Source organism: Venturia canescens, chromosome 8, assembly GCF_019457755.1.
Source record: "Venturia canescens isolate UGA chromosome 8, ASM1945775v1, whole genome shotgun sequence".
Lineage (NCBI taxonomy): Eukaryota > Metazoa > Arthropoda > Insecta > Hymenoptera > Ichneumonidae > Venturia > Venturia canescens.
Window position 1 is genome coordinate 12,419,378 of NC_057428.1, and position 21,441 is coordinate 12,440,818.

Here is a 21,441-nt window from a genome sequence, read left to right on the forward strand (position 1 = left end):
TGTCACGCGAGATGCACATCATACACCGCTTATGAATGCACGCGAGGGAGCTTCGTACTTGAGCGCACTCGAAGTTCCAACCACCAGGTCTTTTCAAAATATTTATACGATACACAAAATTTAGTATTTCGAGTTCATATGAAATTGGAGTAAATTCAACGAAGCGAATTCATATTTTTCCATATTTTTCACTTAAGAAAGTGAATAACGATTGAAAGATTCAATATGGGTGTATATACGGCAAGTGAAATGATATAATAGACCGTAACTCAAACAGTATGGGAGGAACAAACGATAGAGGTACTCTCCATCGACACCAGATGTTTCCACCCTATCGACGCCGAATGCGTTTTGGTATAGTTGGTTGGGAAAAAGTCGAGGGAAAATCTAGCAACGACCCCAACGCGTATATAACCCTTGGAGTGTGGAGTATCCTCAGAATTCGTGAATCGTAGCAGCGACCCTTGGTCTCCATTCGATAGCTCCATTTTCCATCTCGCTCTTTAGCTCTCGACCCGTTTAAATTTCACGATGTTCAACGAACACAATCGTACGGACCGATCTTACATACCCTCGACCAAATTGGAGGCCTCGAATATCCAACGTTCACGGCTGATTCGTTGCTGAAGGGCTGCTGCCGGATAAAGTCGAAAAATGTCCCAGGGTCACGAGTTTGAGAGAACATTTTATCGGTGTAACTTAGCCAACCCTCGTAAACTCCTCTCAATTGCCCAAAAAAACGTCATCGTTTACCAATCATTCCCCGAAATGTCGTACATAAAAATGATTTCATAAAACTCGTCAAATTCAACGAAACTCTGCTATTAAGACGTCTGCAGTACGACTATTTTTAGGAGCATTTTCAAGGACTCGCTACAAACCTTTATTCTCATTTGAAATTCCCGAATCGTATCCAGTGACCTCTACCATGGACCATCTCGTTCGATCGATCTCATTGCCAGAAAAACAACCGTCCTCTTTATGCCTCTACTCGAAAACAACTCTGCTTCTAAATTTACTCCAAAATTCATAAAAACTCTACGTCTACTCAATCCATAATCTTCAATATCTCTGCTCATGATGAGATATGTTCTGAAACCATCATGAGTAGAGATATCGGTGATTAAATATCACACCGGAATAGATATGTTAAGGAGAGTAGACCTTCTCTGCGTAGACCCGCAGTTATTAAGGAGTGAAGTCGTTATCGAGAATGGCTACCGATAGAGTTGTTAACTAGAAGATATTTATAAGTAAACTCATCACAGCTTTACTCGATAACAACTTCGCTGTTCAAACATGTATTCAGAGGAGAACTGTTGTTGAACACATTTACTGAGAGTAAAATTGTTGACTTGCTGCAACGTAACTCGACTCTCATAAATTTACTCGATAATATTTCCACTAAAGATTTTTATTTTATGCATGAATGACGTCTCTACTCTTTAACATGTCCAGGCGGATAACACAGATTATTAATGACAAAAGAGGAGACATATTGAATTGCATTGATTTTGCAAATTTGAGTTTTTCAGTAGAATCGTAAAGAGGACCGTCGGTATTCTGCCGATGTCATTCCATCGTGTTACACTCTTTTCGTTAACGTTGAATGTAGTTTTAACGATTTAATCAATCGTAATGTAGGGCACAGGGATTGTACGTATGCATGTGTGTGTGCGAATGTGATCTCTCATGTGAGTTTCTAAAAGCGATGCGAATTTGTCAATATGCAATGGAGCGAGATCTTTGGGGCGATGGATGAAAAAAAGAAGTCAGTTAAGAAAAATAGGACGAGAGAGAAAGACGTGCGAGCATTTTGTTGTTAAGGAATTAAATAATTTTCCTAAACGTGTGTTCCCTTTCATTTTTTCCCTCCTCTAATCCGAATTCCAGGGCTCGTTTCAAGATTACGAGTGTTTTCCCTACAGTAACTTGACCAAATCGATATTGTTCCGATTGGAACTTGACAATAATTGTAAAATGTATAATCTTTGGTTTTGCCAAAAGAAAGGTCCGAATACTGTGGCTCTTGAACTACGATAGCGACGGATGCCATTTCGTGTCTACTAGAAGTGCAACATTCACAGAAATTCAGGATAGTTGAATATACAGAAAAGTAGGAGGAGTAGTGATACTGTTGATTCAAAATGTGAGGAGGCGTTGAGGGACCTCCCAGCTATTCCCAATCCAATTCAAGTAATGGAGTCCGAAACATTCTAGTTACACTCATCCCAGACCGTGGGATTCTATAGCTTTGTTGAACGACGTGCATCGGGCCTCGAAGGGTTAGAGCCGCATTCGGTGGTGTTCGCTTCCCAACAAGGTCTGTTTATGAACGACTTCTTGGACTGACAGAAAACCGCTGTGAGTATGGAATTAGTAGAAACGAATTTCGTTCAACTAGCAGTAGAGTGGTCGCTGACTTTGTGCAGAGTTTCCGGACTGAGCATAATAAACAAACGCATAAAAATGTCTTGCTGTTTTTTGTGAGTTGATGATGCCATTGGAAAACTTTATATTGAAAATTGTTGGGCGGTCGTGTTCGAAGCCAGCTGGAAACGTTCCATATTGATCGAAAATAGCTTGATGGAAGTTTGTCAATTCAGCGGAAATGGGCTGCACCAAAAATCATAATGACATGGTCGTAGTTGCCACCAGTTTATCGTCATTCGAGAGGGCGAGAACGTTGCGTCATCAAGTGCGCGCAACAACACAAGTCACTTCAGGGGCGTCATTGTCCGCGGAAAATTAGTTTCCACATAGCAACATCGTTACGGGATGATCGAACGAGAGCAACCGATAATTACGACGATTTCGCATCGCGGAAGTTGATCATATCGGGGATCGCCTATACTGAGAAAACATTGATAACGACATCAAGCACCGTGAGCCTCTCGCCTCGTGAACTCTACCTTTTGGTATGATTGTCGTGGCGCGCAACCGGAAACCCTCTCGTGGTCTTATAAAGACCGAATCAACGCAAGTGCAAGACCATCACAACCGCACTAAGACCAGGTTTGGAAAACACCTAGAGGCAAGATGATACACGAGGAGTTTGTTTAGTCACGGGTAAGACGAGAGGTAGGATTTTGGTTTAACGCCCTATAAATCCCGAAGCAAAATGCTGGGCCAGCTTTCCTCTTGGTTCGGCACCAACTCAGCTTCTTCCACACCAACAACCAACACACACACACACACACACACACACCAATCTCACATTTTCCCTCTGTGTTACAACCATACCGAATTGCCGGGGCTTCTCTCCGCTTCCATGTTGCTATACCTTCTGGCACAAATACGAAAGAGATTCGTGGATACATAGACGTTTAACCGGCTCCATAAAGCAGGGCATGGAGTGTGCCTGGTTAAGGAGTTGCGTCAGCCAAGATATTTCCAGCACTCGTATTACTCCATCACGTCGAATTCAATCATGGCTAGATGAACCTCCAAACCAGCCTAATTGTCTTCTGCTAAATACGACGAGGATCTTATACTTCTGATGTACAAAAGCTTTGATTTCTTGCAAATCATTTCCAAGCTACAAAGAATTAATTTTTTCGGCTGTTCTCATCCCAACTCTTTACTTTTTTCATATAATAACAAGTCCTTTCAGTGCAGGTCAACATCGATTGCCGATAATGAATGACCATTATTACTGGCACTGCTTTCTAATGCTGTAGACGTTTGAAGTTGATTGATCTCAGTTCAACACATATTGCGAACAGAATTTAGTATCGACTTGGCTTATCCAGTCTTTGAAATGGGATCACCTTTGATGCATTGAAACACTCGAATCAATATCCTTTGGTTCAATAAATTTCTTTGCTAGTAGCATTATTCGAGGACTTCCCTATTATTCGGAGTAAGTTTCGATAAGGCTTATTACTTCCGACTGTGTGTATTGCTTGAACGATTGTGACTTCGCGTTTAATATGAACCGAGGCAACCGAGCAACCCATTCCAAGATAGTCTCGCGCAATTTTGCATCCAGCATGAGCTCCTCGAACCTATACGCTTAGTTAAATGCCTTCAAGAACTGTGCAGAACATTGAGAGCGTATTGGGTTTCTCGCAGCGTTCTACTGTAACAACCTAGATTAATTGCACCATCTCGTTGGCAGCGCCAATACAATTTCCCTCTTGCGTAACCTCTCGTTTCTTAAGAATAGACACACACGTTGTAGACCTCTGATCCTGGAGCTTAGTTATTTCGAAATTCCCATGTGAAATTAGTCCTTGGAAATGAATTTCTTTGTATAATCATCGATATTGAGAAACCTGTGGAAGATTAGTTGAAGATGAAATCATAGAATCTCAAAAGGGGTTTCATACGACCGATTTGTCACTCGAATACGCTCTTGGATGTTGAGCTCTTAATAACGTTATTATACTAAATTTAATTTTCAGGCACTTCTTCCTATTTGAACGTAAACGTCATCGTACTAGTAATTTAAGATAATACTCGCAAGCAATTAATGCTCTAATGTCTGTCAAAAAAATTAAATTACCTTGAAAGGCTGTAGTTCTGATTTACGTTCATGTTAATTATAAATGGATCCAGCGGCTATTTACCTTCCTGCGAGCATACATGACGCCAAACATGCAGGGATGCGTATATTAAGTAGTTCAAATGCTCGATATCCCGAGAGTTTCAACGCTTTTAAGGGGCAGATTTTATTGACATTTTTTTCTATTCCCCTCGCGCAATTTTCCTATACACAAACTTATAGGACCTTCCTATCTGGTAGATCAATTTTCTTCTGGATTCTTGGGCTCACTACAGTCGTTCGAGTAACTTCCATACCCACACACACCAAGCCTACCCTCAGTCGTGGACGGGCGTGGGAGTTTGTAGTTGTATATGTTTGCACAGACGATCGAAGAATCGAAAGGAAAAAAGGAGAAGCTTGTGGCACAGAAACGGGCGGTAACGTATACACGGCAGGTTGATTTCTCAACTCCGGTTCTTCGAACCTAAAGAGAGCGCACCACGGGTAACCACTCCCCCATCCTTGACACCATCCCTTTTTAAAGTCCACTGCTTCCCTCTTCGTTTAACCTTCTTCCTGGCGTGCAGCCTCGCTCCTTTTCTCTCTCACTCGATGCACCCTCGAGGTGAAATTATAGGCGAGATATGAAAGAGCCCAAGTTATTGCTGATAAACTGAATGGGAGGCTAGATACCTATCCACTATGTGGGTGGACGAAGAAGAGAGAGAGGAGGAGGAGGAGGAACGGAGAAGGGGAAGCGCGAATTTATGCGAATCGTGGTGAAATCTATACGACCTGGAGGTTGCCTCCGCACCCTCGGAGAACGACGACAACGCCAACGCCGATGAGAACGATCATGGTGTTATATACAGGTAGAATGCCATCAGCGTTTCTCTTAAGTCTATCTATAGCTATGAATGTGTCTGTTCACGTTTACATACACGCGTATGATAGTGAGAACGTTTAATTGAAAAATCGATCTATCGCTCTTTCCCTCTCTGTTTCATTGTCAACGTCGTCGTCGTCGTTGTTCTTGTTGTTGTTGTTGCTGCTGTTGTTGTTGTTGTTGCACAGCCCGGCGTGTGCTGATGTTCGTCGCCTGCGGCGCTCGTCCCAGTCAGTTGTTTACGAGCTTGTGGTAACCGTGCTACGAGGCACACGCTATAAGAGACTACGGTAAACGACAAACGCCACCATTTCTCCTTCCATCCTTCGTTTTACTCCCCGCACGTGCAGTCAAGAACTCTCGTATCGTTTTAATAATGCTTCGAGCCCCAAACCGGTGATGTGCACGAAACGTAGCTCAGAGTAAAAATACTCGTATCGAGACGCCTAAATACTTGCGTTTAGTTAGTTCGATTAACAATTTTATTGACGACATTTGAGATATTTGCATTACAGCATATTCGTGCGATGAAACAGCTCAGTGATCGCTCCCACTTAATCTTAAGGGATCACAGTTCCAACACAAATGCACATCTCGTAGGGCGTAGAATTCAGACACAAATGAAATATTGTATATGCGGGAGCGGGATTCCCAGCTGGAGCTTCCGATTCAACCTGGAATTCATTCGACCCGCGCTCCCCCAACGGGCCAGCGATAAGATATTATTGTTAAAGCGATAAAAAAGAGAGAATAGGGGGGGGGAGGGAGGATAAAAAAGAGATAAGGGAATGCAAAAGTAATGATACACGTAGCTGGAGAAAGGACCTAACGGTATCTCTCTGCCACTCGACTCGACTGTGAGGAGTGAAGAAGAAAAATAAATTGCAGCAACGAATGAGGAACGTGAAGAGAGAAAAGAGAAAAGAAATATTAAGAGGGCTGAAGAGAGAAAGAGCTGGAAAATGAGCAACTACGAGTGGCACCAGTGGCAAAGAGCTCTAGTGTCCCAAGGATGATGAAAAGAGGAAGAAAACGATGAAGCTCCCTCGGTAGCGTCTAAAGGGCTCTACAAACGAGAAAAAGAAGAGAGGGAAAGGGGGCAGCGGGAGAGAGGGACAAAGAAATACAGAGAGGAGAGAGTGCATCCGAAAGGCCTGTAATTTCTCTTTATCCTTATTCGATCCTCCGCGCTCACTTTACCTCGCTGTCTCTCCATTTCTGCGTTTTTTTATCTCCTCCTTCCCACCACCACTCCTATTCTCGGAGTGTGCTGCGGCGAGGTTTTCCAGTCTCCCTTCAGCTCCGATATTTATTGCCTCTCGCGAGATACCCTACGAGGTATGGCATACACATCGGACTGGTGTATACCGAAAGGGAGAAGAGAGATGGACAGAACACGAGTGAGAGGAAGAAAGACTATGATGGAATCTCTTGCTCTGACTTTACCCGCGTTCTGGCACAACGAGATAGAAAGAAAAAAGACAAAAGAAAAATGAACAGAAAATAGAACGTAAAGGATTGGAATAGCGTTAGAGAAACAGAGACCGAGAGGGAGCCAGAAACGTGAGCGTGGCGAAACAGGGGGCAGAAAGAATGTACGAGAGAGCTTCGGTGCAGCCGGAAAATAGCCGGAGGTGTTGCTGATGGGAATAAACTGCGCTTGCCAACCTCTCTTCGCTCTGGCCGAAGCTTCGAGAGAGAGAAAACCCTACAAAACATACTTCTAGTTTCCTGACTGGTTTCACGTGTTTACCCCCGTATCACCCTCTAGCCAAAGCATAGACGATGCAGTCTCTCTTTCTCACGCCGCTGCCACCGCGCTTCAGCATCCATTATATTAACCGGCTCTCCGGATAAACGACAAATTTCCTCGTTTCAGTAGGATTACCATTCATTACACTCTTCTTCATTTTACTTGAATGAGCTTGTTCTAAAATGCCATACGCTGTTCCCATCGTACTCGCGCATAATCTTACTTAACTTTTTTCCCACTAGGTTTCAATGTCTTTCGAATGTGTTTTTCCATCTCCCTCCTCATCACTTCACGACGCACCTTCATGGTGCATTAATCAAATTCAAAGTTTATATCAAAATGCCAACTTACAAAGAACTTAATGATCCCACTAACCTGTTGACCCAAAAGTCCTTGGATTAGCCATTTTTCGTGGGTTTCCTCTGAGACTTGAAACACACAGGCTGACATTCCCAACAGCCAGTCAATCTCCAAGAAAATACAACTTAATACCCCTCCCTCATTAATTATATTGAACCCCAGTGGCATCATAAAACCCCGCAGATCTCATGAAATTACATTTTATTTATCTTCTCGCAATGGTGCTTGGACACGAGAAATTCAGAGGGGAATTCGTCGTTATTGACGACACATCTCAGTCATCAAAATGTCCGGAAGCATCGCTGTTCGTCCAATGGAAATAACGAGCGAATACTCCCGCATACTCGTTACCTTGTATTCAAAAGATCCCAAAAGTCCTGATAACGATTTACGTAAAAGTACATCCTCAAATATTTCACTAAGCTTGCCAACGGATTTTGAATATCACGTAAATGTACGATTCATCCCCGAAAGGTGTGTACTTTCATCCTATGTGCGAGAAGCAGCGAGCGAAATTTCCATCAAGAATGCACCCGGTCGTGCAAACTATCACGAGAACTAAAAGCAAAATAACGAGAGGACTCCAGAACCTTTCAATGTAGCAAAATTCGCAAAAGCAGAATGAAATTCAAGCGGTAAGACGCAGAAATTTTTTTTTCACTACGTTTCGCATCTTTTCAACACTCTTTCGTTAACGTAAACGTCTGCTTCTGCTAATCGAGTTGAGAGCAAAGTAGCCTCGCGAGAGTCAATGGTGCATCGACCCCCGAGCGGTGCAACGTGCTGTTCCTTATTCCGACGAGCTCAGTAATTTAGCGCTTGGTCACAGTGAGGTCCTTGGGCTTTCGTGTCCCCGTTCAGGGAGACGAAATCAAGGAAACGATAACTGATCTCCGCTCGACTAGTTAGCAGATTACGTGTTTAACCGAATGTTCCTTCTTTGAATTCGTATTTACTCGAAAACATATATTTCGATAGTTTTCATTTCGAATGCCATTTTAACAGACCGTGCGAATGTCAAAAGTTCATTTTTCAAATTAAAAAATGGAGAGTAGTTATTTTATGGAGAGACCAGAATATAGAGTAGCAAAAAATCGAAAGTGAATTTTTCGAGTCTATGAAAGTTTGATATGCAGAATAGCGATGGCTAGAAAAGGTGAAAGTCCAAATGGCGATGTTTGAAATTGGAGAGCACTAGCCTGAGTAAGTGTGTGAGTGAGACACGTGTATTTTGAGCTCCGTTGCATTTCTTTATTTCGATCGGTCGACTTTCTAACGTTTCGCTATTTTAAGTTTATAAACTATACAAGATTTTACCTGTTCGAAATTTTAGCCATTTTAACATTTTATCCCGACCCAAGTAAAACCTGAAAAAATCGAATCAAAACTATAATCGGTGACCGGCTCGTTGGACAACGTCATCAAGCAAGTTATCGACCAAACGAATCAGGCTTGCTGAATCAATCGAGAGAGTTTGAACTACTATATTGAATTCTCTATTGAAGCGAACTCCATAAAAAACGATTCGCTCGCTCATATAAAAATCAACATTTATTTCGTGCTTTTGTGCACTGAACGTTACAGCTTTATATTTCATTGATCGGAACCCAGTATCAAGAACATATGAACCGTACAAGCGACATCGAAGCGGAAGAACGCCAAGAGACCGATATGTTTCCATAGTCGTGTTCCTTCTAGATGACAGTTAACATTTTCCTTGTAGCATAAAGTATCCAAAGAAGAGTTTGGTATCCAACTTTGCCGACATGCTTCTCATGCTTTCCTCTCCGTGCTATCGTCATTCGATCGGTTCAATCTCTTTGCTTCTTGCCTTTTCCCTCTAATCTTCTGGCGCGGTTTCGAGAAGGATAAAAAAAGTGAACATTGACTTCCAGGCTTACATCCATCGTTGCTCCTTTTTTTCTTTCCCATGTACACAATCTTATTGATAAGTTATCTACCTTCAGCATTTCCCTCCGAGCATAGATTCCGGTTCAACTTCAAATGACACGACATGTTCTGCCACCAACAGTATGAGTTTTGCTAAAACTCTGTCAGTCTCTTTTCTGTTCAAGCACAGTCAGTGAAGTCACTGGAAAAAGGCACTTTGATTTTCCTCCATTGTTGTGATTCTCTAGGCAAATGACGTGTGTGTGTATGCACTGAGAAAATTATGGCATTTTCAAGTGATTGAAAAAGTGGAAGGTATCAAAATCCAATTAAATCGGCGTGATCGTTGAATCGACACGTAGCACCATTAGGAATTTTTTATTTTGTTTTTTTAGCAATTTTCTCCAAGCTCGGATTTCATCCCGTTCGTCTTTTCGAATTTTGACATTCTTTGTAAAGATTTGAATCTCATCAGCGATTGAAAATCTTCTGGCTTAATCACATCCATACCGTGTTAGCGTCTTTTCCTTTGGTTCGTTACTCCTTCAATAAATATCATGATGGCTACTGTCATCGTTTCGAGAGGCTTATACCTTCATTGAATATTTCTTTAAAGAATACTTAACAACGTTTTGCCATCATATTTGATACACGTTTGAAATTTTGTGAACTTGGCTGAATCAAACTGTAGAACGTGTACGAGCAGTCCCAGTGTCCCTTACGTGAAACGGTTTGAAGCAGTAGCTCCATCCATAACCTAATAAAACGTAGCATGAAAGTTTGCTCTTGTTGCACAGACGCTTTTCACGACGTCGAGGCTGAACTCTGTACTCGCCGCGTTTGCAGTTTCAGCCAGAGATAATAGGAGTCTTACACATTTCGTTGAGGGAAAATGCTTCCGCCTTTGACATAGACCCTGCATAATTGAGTTATAAATAGGCAACAACAGGAGTTGAAGCATCGCTAACGAAGTATGCTTCGTTTTAGATAAGTAAAAAAAAGCCCGTTTCTTACAACTTCAATTGGATCAGCAAAGTGAATCGAGTGATGATAGTAGAACCGAGGTAAATAGTTTGAGGGTGAAAATATTATAAAATTCAATCGAACAATTTCCTCGTCATTTTTTTCAGTGCACTTTACTGAACCCAAAAGAAATAATTTCTTTAAAATCATCGGTGCCTTCATTTATCTGTGATGCACAGAAGCACTGACAATTTTTTCGTACCATTAATAATCGTCCCCTTTAGGGCTCTGCACCAACAATATGTTGTTCAAGTATTAAGGGGCTACACATATTTCTGTTATTCATACCAGTGAGATATTGGAATTGTCAAGAAGTAAAAACAAGCCATCTGGTAGGATGTTTCGCAAAACGAAACTTTTCGACTATCGACAACTTTCTCCTGCATTCATCGAGGTTTTTCTTCAGCCCCGATACTCGTTCGCTCTCGCTTTCCGGTCGTACACCGAAGAGAGGATATAGAAGTGTGTTCTTTCGACCGGAATCGAAGTCCCAGGCCGTGCCTTACGGACGAGCGGACACCCAACTGCTCTTCTCTTCTTTACTCTCGAGTGGCCGCTGTGCCATGTCGAAACTTTACGTTGAAGAGTTGCAAGCGCGAGCAATGCACGCGGGGAATGAAGAGCGAGGGTGCTCCCGTCACGATGCTTCGTAAGAGAAGATCAGAGCCGTTTCAACGAGAGATACTTCAACGGGGGAACACTGCGAAAGATACGAGCTAAAAGTATGGACTCTCGTTGCAGAAATATCTTTCGTGTGTGTACACTCTCACAGTGCTTCTCCTTCCTCTTCTTTCCTGTCCAGAAAACGGATGTCACTATCTCTTGGTATCGGGATAACACGCCTGAACGACTTTTGATGCTGATTAACTTGCCATCCACCGTTACCACGACCTCAGCTCACCGGCTGTTGACCTTATAGTGTACAATTTTAACCATCGCCATCCAACATCTTCTCTATCCTTGGCTTCTGCACCCCAACAACCATTAAAACTTTTATTTTCCTTTCATTAGTTCCATGGAATGGCGTATACGAGGTAACGCTCCGCGGACGACGAGCAACTACTTCTGCAGCATTCATTCCACCAAATATTCCATTTATAACGATCATTCTCATATTTTCATCCTCATTTATCAACGTACAATCCCAAGACGTCATGCTACTTCGTAGTGCAGTGGAACTTCCAATCATCATCAATGGAATAAATGATTCATTATAAAATTATGAGGACTCCGCATACGTTTAACGACTTTTCAAGATCAACGCGTTCATTCAAAGTCCACAAATCATCATCGATCAAGCACTCTCTTCGTCTCCTCCGAATTCAACACAAATAAAATAAAGTTCAGCCCTTCGACGAGAAAATAAGGACTATTGAATAAATCGAAGGGGCAGAGGGGGCAGGCTATAGATCTTTGTGTTAAGGATAGTCTCGCGGGGCTCTATCCTTCAATCGAGACACACCCAGACCAATAACGAGAAGGATTTCTCCACTGCTTCTTGGGCCCTCTATATCTGTACCGAGTTTCAACGCTCCTAGATAGAAACGAGAGAGACAAGAAGGACGAGAATGAAGTAATGGGATGACTAAACTACACACTAGACAGACACACGCGCGCGCACTCGATAGACACACAAATGGGCGATGCACACAGAGCATCGCTGGGCTACAACCATAAATGTAGCCAATTTCGATCTCCGCGGATTTGCACCACCGAACCTCGCGAAGTTCTACACCTTTGGGCTTCCGTGTCCTTATTTTCGAAGAAAATTGACAGGGAAGTGGATGCACAACGATACGAGTTCCGCGAATACACTTTGTCGAAACGACCCCGCAGTCTTGAGTTACTCTTTCGAGGTGAAAGCGTCGAACGGAACGCCCCTATAAACAAGGGATAGAGATCCTCTTTGCTGGAAAAATGGGAATCGATGTCATAAATAAAAAAGCATAACAGTGATTTTGCTTTGTTTATAAATGGATGAATTTGCTCAGGAGCGAAGCTTCGACGAGAGCGTGATTTCGGGACTATTTTTCACCTCGAAATTATTCCTTTCGCTAATCTAAACATTCACAGTATTAAGGGGCTCACCTCGTGTGGCAGCCGGATTTTTTAGGATTTTTTCGCGATTTTTTAGCGGCGAGGAAACAAAAACATAGACTTTTGAAATTTGAAGGCTTTATTTATTGGTATTTCAACTCTATTATAGAATTTTTCGACTCTGATATCTCGGGTAGATGCGGTGTAAAACTACTCCACAAGAATTCATATGTTTCTCCATGGTCTCCACCATTTCGGGGGATTGGTTTATCTGAGATCAAAGGAACGAAGAGTATTTTGATTTGTAAAGATATGGCTATCGCCTGAACTAAAATCATACAGAAATATGAAAAATTTAAGGATTTTTGCGCTTCGAAACGCAAAATTTCAATTTTCAAAAATGTTTCGACTTCTTTGTACCTCGTTGAACACGTGTATCGACGACGAGCGGTCACCTCGTCACTCTCATTTCCGGGCATTTTTGGGAATTATATTAATTGTAGGGCAAATATCTTCAATGAAAAAAATTGATGAAATTGACAATTTTTGAATTATTTTCTCGGCCAGTTGTCGCTTTTCCAACCAACACCGGATCGTCGTGCAACGCAATGCTGTCGATATTACACGAGTAAATAAAACTCACTTATTTTAATACTGTTTGCTGATCAACCGACGAACGATTTAATTTTCTTCGTAATAAAGTTTCCACTCTTAAATACGAATATCATTTCAATGAAATGTAAATTTACTTGTTGAATTATATTTTTTAATGATCTCTCTATGGGTGTATTTTCACTTTGCAGCTCTCTCGGAAGAACCGATGTTTGCTGAACCAATACCGAACGTAACTGTGGCTGTAGGAAGGGACGCAAATTTGCCTTGTGTAATCAACAATCTGGGAACTTATAAGGTAATTGAAATATTTTGTAAAATCGATGAGAATTCCTGAATAATAGTAACGCTGGAAGCAGAAAATGGTATGAAAATGCACTTCCACATAGAGAACCGTGGCGCGAGTTTACTGGAATGTCGAGCGAGATATTTTCGCAGAATTATTAAACTCTTAACGTCCTCGGTCCATTTGCTAATTTTTTAGCTCTCGTCAAATTTAACAAGCTTTAACTTATTTAACTTATTATTTAAAATTTATATCGTGAAGAAAATTTATTACAGATTCCGTTTCTTAAAAAAAAAAAAAAAAAAACATTACCTTACGGGGCTTTTAAGAAAGAAAATATGAAAAAACTTTAGTTTTTCACGTGTCGAAAGTGGACGTCAGACATTACGTTGGACTGCTGGTAACGGCTGATTGAACTTCGGGCAAATTCAGGAATCGCGGGAATTTCATCAAACTTATTTTTGAGACTGATTCACGTGTTTTCATTCGTTCAGTAGCTTTGCTTTTATTAAATGAATTGACCGTTTCTTTTTCTCGGAGCCACTACATCGATATAAACTTTCTTTCGCACAATAAAAATGTTCCCTTAATTATGTGAATTTAAAGTGTCACCGGTACTGACTTTATCATTAACTAGTCAAGTCGAATTATAAATTTTATCTTTTATGCTATTTTTAAAGCATTTTATTACATTCTTGTGATAAAAATATTCTCAATGTATGTACTTATTAACTTTATTAATAATTTAGACTTATCATTAATCAGCATAAAGTAATTGTGAACTTGGTTATAATTATAGAACGGCCGAGCTACTTCAGAGAGTTGGAAACTAGTTGAAAATATAAAAATCGATGAAACCAAACTTGTTTCGAAACAAAACCAATTACCATTTATTATTTCAAGGTGTAAAACGGTTTTCGTCAATGTACACAGAAGTTATGAATTTTATTGAACCATCGTCGTAATCGTCGTTTCTTATCGATTCCACGACTTCGATGCTATCTTGCTGTATAAAACTCGTCATTAAAATACATCATTCCAGCATCGCGAACTCGTTTTCTCAGTTTCTTTTTCTCTAGTGTTCAGATTTAATTCGACTTCACCTTTTGGTCGTTCCGTCTTTGTTTTTCTCCCTTTGTATGCATCTCAGGTCTCATTTTTCCTCTTCCCTTTCGTCTGGACTTTCATTCGTTGAACTAGTTCAAGTAATCTTCTTAGTTTCCCTCCCTCCATAATGTTTGAGGTACAAGGTGAAAAGAGAAAGTGACTGAGGGAAGGTAGAAGCTCGTGAGGAGGAGTATAAGAGAGGAATATAATTGAATCCCTCGTTTCCGCTCCAGTGAAACCGTGTCGATCGACGACGGGATCGTCACTATCGTTATTCGGTGAACGTCTTTAGAAAAGTCACTGAAATTTTCTCTCCCTCCTACTCCTCAGCTCTTATCGCGATCGTCGCCCTTTATTATGCATTTCGTGGCTAGAAATTATGCGACCGGTTTCCCTGGATCGATAGTGAACTCGAAAGGCAAATTTCCCGAATTTCTTTTATGTTGAAACAAACTAGGCCGACAATCTGTGGTCATTCCCAACAGCACGAGAGAGAAATAAATCGCCACGTTGAAATAACGTTTTCCTCGATTTATTTGCTCGAGCCACTCATCTCCGAGTCACTCCAATCCAAAAACACTTTTCCGGTCGAAAGTTTTCGTATAAAATTCGAAAAACTCACTTTTTCAGTCGGCAAAAAGCCGATCGAAAAACAAGCATCATCCTCCTTTTATTTTTGACCTCAATATGAGAATTTTACAAAAACCAACAAAAAACGAGGGTTCTCCTCCGGGACTCCTCTCCGGACTCGATCCTCTTTTTCAAGATATTCAAGTATGGGTATCACAGACAGAAGAGAATTCGATTGGGCTCCGATGCATTGGTATTGGAAATGCATCAAGGTTACTCGTGTAACATCGAGAAATTCTCTACTCCCTTCTGCTCCCACCTTTATCATCGGTCCTGTTGTGTATGCTGCTGAAAAGATTTAGCTATCACAGGTTCGGACGAGACACAAGCATATCGAAGATAGCTCGTCACCGTAACAGTTTTTTTCTGCTTGTTTGCCAAACGAAACGATCGGATTTCCTATGGTCCTGCTGTGCGCCAGATCAAAACGCCATTCCTCCTTTCTCCGTATGTATACGTTCGCATGGCCAGTTGTTGTAGATCGGTACGATACGCTATATATGCCGTACACCAACTGTCAAAGCGTAATTTGAGAATCCGCTGGCTTTTCAAAAGATGAAGAGATATCTCTACTGCTGCTATCGTTCGATATACCCCCGGATTTCCTATGCCCGAAATACTCGTTTGCTCTTGCAATTTGTCAGTTCCCACATACGATAAAGGAAAAAATTTACGTATTATTTCAAAGTAATGGAAACAGCGATAGTTCAGACTTTCCAATTGTCAAAATGCGATTTTTTCACAGAAAATCTACTTTCAATTGGAGCACGTTATAATAACGAGGAAAGGTGGATATCGCAATTTCAATTGCTTTGAAAATACCGAAAGTCGCACACGCGACGGCGTTTCCCAACCTCAAGATCGCTCTCCACGATTCAACATGTTCGTCAATGATTAGACAAACATTGAATCTCCAGAAATCACGTGAAGTTTGTCTTCGAATGAAACCTGACTGTGTGTAAATGTTGGTACAGGTAAAACTCAGTTGGTTCGATTTCCTTCAATGTCCCACACTATGCTTGAACTCTCGACGAAAATTCTACGTTCTTCTGATCGAGACCAAGTCCCATCTCGAGCTCACCATCTCCTTTCATATCTGTGTGTGTGTGTGTGTGTGTGTCTCAATTTGACTAAATCATCAAAGAAAAATCGTTGCGAAAATAACGAATTCGAACTCGCAATGGTTTAGAAATGATAAAATTCGTTCATTTTATAACTGAAAATAAATTGATCATCGCCTATATACAATTGCGTGGATCGAGGTACGCGATCAACTCATATTTTCACGTCTTTTTTTCAAGTCGTCTTAATAAAAGTGTTCGCTTCCTCAATATTTTTCCATTATTTGGGATCTTACATTAGTTTTGTTGCGAATCGAAGGAAGAAATTCCGGTTTACTCAACCGTCAGAATTCTTTGGAAGGCTTCGCCTAATCCTCGCTCGGTTATTGTCTGAGAGGATTTCGTTGTATCCATCTTCGTAAGCTTTACACGGGCGCATGAAAAATGTTCTTTGGAAATACATTTTTTTTGAACGAGGAAGTTGTGCTACTATATAAAAATATAAACCTGACGATCGATTCGAGAATGCGAAAAAAAAATTCGGAGGTTCTCGGTCCTGGAAATTGGTTTTCTCTTCTTAATTAATTTTAATGAATTATTTTTTATTATTAAATTAAATTAATGAATACTAATAAAATTAATAAAATAAATGTATTAATATTGAAATAAAATGAATTGAATATAAAAAATTCAATAAATATAAATCTTTCATAAATGAGTACGAATCGATTTTTTTGCATTGAATTTATTCGCATTATTCATTCTGCATTATTTATTTATAATTATTTGCATTATTTCATTCTGTATAACTCGTTATAATTTTATGGAATATTCAAAACAGAGCTCACGATACAAAATAAACGCTTGAAAATAAGGCAACAAAGCAAATGGAGCTGTAAAAAATTAATTAATTCTCGAACAAGTACGAAACGTAAAATTGCGTGTGGCGGAAAGCACTTTTAATTAGGCCGAGGATAGAGCTGCGAAAGTCTCGCAGGAGTTCCATACACGAGCCACGAGGATCTCCCTACTGGCCTTAAAACCTTAACGAAAAGCCCGTTAGCGAAACCCTACGATTTTTACCAATTTCAACGAGATTGAATTGGATCTGCAGTTCTTCACTCGCGCGCACGTCACTCTGAGTAATAATGATTCGCAGAGGAGCTCGAGATAACGGGCGTATCGCGATAATTGACAGTGAGACACTGGATGGATAATGAAAAAAAAAAAAAAAAAAAAAAAAAAAATGTAATGCAACGGAACCCACTGTTCGAGATATAAATTTTTGCCTCAACTTTAAAATAATCCGTGAATCAGAATCCGAGGAATAGACGAATCGAAAAATTCCAATTAAAAATACAATTTTTCGATGGCACCGAGAATTTGGAATTAATAATCTGGCATTCGCCTCGTTTCGTCTCATTACCGTCACTAATTTAACGCAGCATTCCTAATGCATATTCGAAGAGCATTGAATGACTTTCAATATTCCCTTGTTTCATTACCATTCAAATTCTTCCAATTTCCAACATTTCGAAAGCGATTATCATTCCCTAAATATACTTAGTGAAAATGAATTTATCGAAATTCAGGTTAAATGTGATAGATTATGAGCAGAGTAAATTTAAACGTGGCGAGGAACAACTGAAACTCGTTGTACAGAAATGAATATTGAATATTGATGATATTTGGTATTCAAAATTTTAGCTAATACCTACGTCTATCGCTTTTCGATCTCAATAACCATTTTAAAAGGATCCATTTTAAAAATCTTTCGCTATATTTCACTGAAAGCATTCCTTTTGTACGGTTCGTTATCGGAGCGTAGTGAATAGATCCTAAGCTCTTCTCCACTAATGGGATTCCTGTAAAAGCGGTTTACAGACAAGAACCGCTGTTTCGAGTCCATATACATATATACTCATATGAAAGGGTAACAATTTTCTGTAGAATAGAGAAGGAAAATGCAATCTTGGCTACGAAAACCACGAATATTTGATTACTTAAATTGGATGAAAATTCAGGGAAATTGATGGCTCGATCACGTCGATCAGAGAATGGAACTTGATTGACGTTTCTTTAAAAAATAAAAGAATTTTATGAAACGAAGATGCGAGACGGGAGCAGAAACTAAAGAGCTCGAAGAGTCGAAGAGCTGCAATAAACGATTTCGAACTTTTGACTTCTCATGGAAATGAAAAGAAAGGAAAGCAAAGGATGGAATAGGAGAATGTGAATCAGAAGATAAGTGAGACAAAAGGGTCCAGGGAATCGGAGGAAGTCGAGACCGACGTCAGCGGCGAAGGTAGGAATGAGATGGAGGAAGAGAAATCGTGAAACGAAATAAATAAGTAGAATAACGAGAAAAAAAGGAGCCTGAGTATTTTCGTTGTACCCCCAATATACTCCTGACGATCCATGTAATTGCTTCCAAATGCTTGGCAAGGCACACAGCCAGGCAGAAGTCCGGGTTCCTCAGTTCTCTTTCCGATTTTCCATTTTCATTTCTTCCTTCTCTACTTCGTTTTCTCTCGCTGTTTCTTCAATCTTTCCCCTGTTTCTCTCACTTTTCCGCAAGCGTGTACTTTCGCAGTGGCTCGTTTCACGCGCAGGCTTCCTCAACTTCTCCTGCGACCGCGCGCGGGCCCATGTTCTCGAAAAGGAAACTCCTCGCACTCCACATTCACCGACGCAGAACGAAGCAGGAATATTTTGTGCTCGGGCAAGACGAGCGATCAGCTTTTTTTCTCATTTTTATTTTTTTTATCGTATGCACCGGCGCAAAGCTGTGCAGGTAAACTTTTAAAATGTAGGAAACAAGGCAGAGCAGAGGGCGTTTCAGATATGAGCTAAAATCCATTATCATAAAGTAGAGAAAGCAATGGAGGGACTCAAAAGACTGAAATCCCAATAATTTTTTGCAAATATCTCATTATCCTCGATCTACTGCACGAGCCGAGCATGTACAATTTTATTTTCGATTTGAATTCTTCAAAAGGTGGTCTTCAGGGCCGAGGAAATCTTATGGGAAATCAGAATACGCTTTAATTTTCTTCTTTTTCTTTAACCCTCGTACGTATACGATAATAATAATAAAAATAATAATGGATCAAAATGGTTTTCCTTTCTCGACATAGCTGTGTCGTTCTGTTTCGATTAGAGCCAATCGCAGGTGTTTTTTTTTTTTTTTTTCGTGCTACTCCTTTTTTTCTTCACTTCAAATGGAAAAATGTGCTCAACGCCACGTTGAGCAACGTTTCCAGCTGCAAAATTGCACATCAGTTACGCGTGAGCAAGCAATAAAATGTAAATAACCCAACCTCGGCAAGCTGGCGTCAAACGCCAGTGGAAAAAGTATTTTCGCGGAATGTTTTTCTTTTTATTCTCTTCCACTCGTTTTTTCCACTATTTTCAGCCAACTCCATCGATTCGTTGGAATGGAGAGCAAGCGTTTCGTTAATTAATTCGTTCCATCGTCGTACTTTCATGTATCGAGCTTTTAGCCAAAATAGAAAAGGCTTGAAGAATTCTTTTTCAAACATTCAGATCGTGGCAGCGGTGGAGAACAACAGAGCGGAAAAAATGCCTTGTTGCTTTCATGTAACTGGGAAAACAGTTTGGACGATGATAGGTACGAGATTGCCCTGAATTTCTGAACTCTTATTACTTGGCTGAGTAACCGTCAAAGCCAGCCCACTAACAGATACACAAATCGTTCATTTTCTTTTCAATCTTTATGAAACCCGATTTCTCTTACCCCCTTGTTAAAGAGCGTTTGATCCGCCAAGTTATTTAGCTCGCGAATTCCACGTCGAAGTTTCTCAAGAAATTGAACCATTGACATTTCTCAGATATTCAATTTAATTTGACCTCTCTTGTTTCGCCGAAAAAAAGGCTATTTTTCATTGAATTAGAAGGGACTCCACGATATCTCTCAAGAATAAGATGGCGTGACAAAAAGTTTCGTGGGTAAACGTTCGGAGAGCCGGAAATCGGGTTGGCTGAAGTTAAATGGAGCTTCCCGCTTTCGCCTTCTTTCGGCATTTGCATATATATACGTATACAGTTTTACATACGTATATCGATTGTACAGCTTGGCTCCTTGCAACCGGAAGTGAAGTGAGCATGCCGAAAAGTTACGTTCAAAGTCGTAGCACTAATTCGCACGCGGCTACCAAGCTCCAATGGCAAAAGGTTCGTGATAAAACGAGAGAGACAAGCCTCTCCTCGTATACACGCCGAATACGGCGACTCTCTCTCTCTCTCTCGTGCCTCGAGGAAAATGGGTTCAGGATAGAAGTGGAAAGCAACGGTTAAGGCGGCTTTTGAAACGTTGCCAAGGATTTCAATCGGTCGGGAATGCCCCTCGGCATCACTCGCACCTACCACTCTACGAGAGATAGAAACTTCTATCTTTCCGCAACATCTCACGAGCTACATACGTATATAGCCACGTCGATTGAACCAATAAACGTCGTACTTTCGATCTCTTGATTTCAGTATTTAAACGAAAGGACTAAAAAATTCATTCGGATCGAGTGATACTCATGGGAATGTGGGCCATTTTGGTGGAGGGAGGAAAAAACAAATTACCTTATTTCACATTACGAGAAGCAGAATCTTCAATATTTTTTCAACCTCGCGGATAAAACGGAAGGTTCAACGAACCTTCCGAAGTCGTACTTCTGGTCTCTCGAGTCCGGTGTACTTCAACGAAAAGAGAAAATATTGGATTTGGGATCGAGCAGGATTACGGGAGATTCGGTCTCTTTTCAACGTCTCCCAAATCGACCATCCCTTCGGATTGTTTGTGGAGTAGAGTACCGAAAAATCAATCACTCCATAGCAGTCCAACCGAAATTTAAAAAAACTCACCCACTTGTTCTCCGCTATCAAATTTACCGTGCAAACTTGTGAATCGATCAAAAACTCGACGCATCACATTTTTTCTACGCGCAAGGAAACCCATCAGGTTCGCACAGAACGAAGAGAGCAACCCAAAAAACCGTATAAAAAGATTGCGCTTTTACTCAATCAGTTAAGAGTTTCGGAATGTAGCCACCAGCAGCAGCAGCAGCAGCTTTTGTATCGCACGACGCTCTCGCCACAGTCAAATTAAATTCCTGCTGCTTTTTGACTCCGGTACACACATTCGTGTCTTGTACACGATACAGTCCTATCCTGCCGTGAACTACGTCAACACGCAAGCGATATGTCTGTCACGTTACAACAGAACTAAAAGGGCAAGGAGAGCAAAGAGAAGTTTGCGAAGGTAAAACACTGTAGCGGAACGACGACTAAACTAAA

The 21,441-nt window shown here is 40.8% G+C and overlaps 1 protein-coding gene across 1 annotated transcript in view; it reads left to right on the top strand.

Moving 5' to 3' along the window:
* Window positions 1-21,441, top strand: part of LOC122414602 (lachesin-like) — a 213,661-nt gene that overhangs the window by 137,499 nt on the left and 54,721 nt on the right. The window contains exon 3 of the mRNA XM_043426032.1: window positions 13,242-13,348. Within this exon, the coding sequence (XP_043281967.1) occupies window positions 13,242-13,348 (107 nt within the window). The remainder of the gene's footprint in view (window positions 1-13,241; window positions 13,349-21,441) is intronic.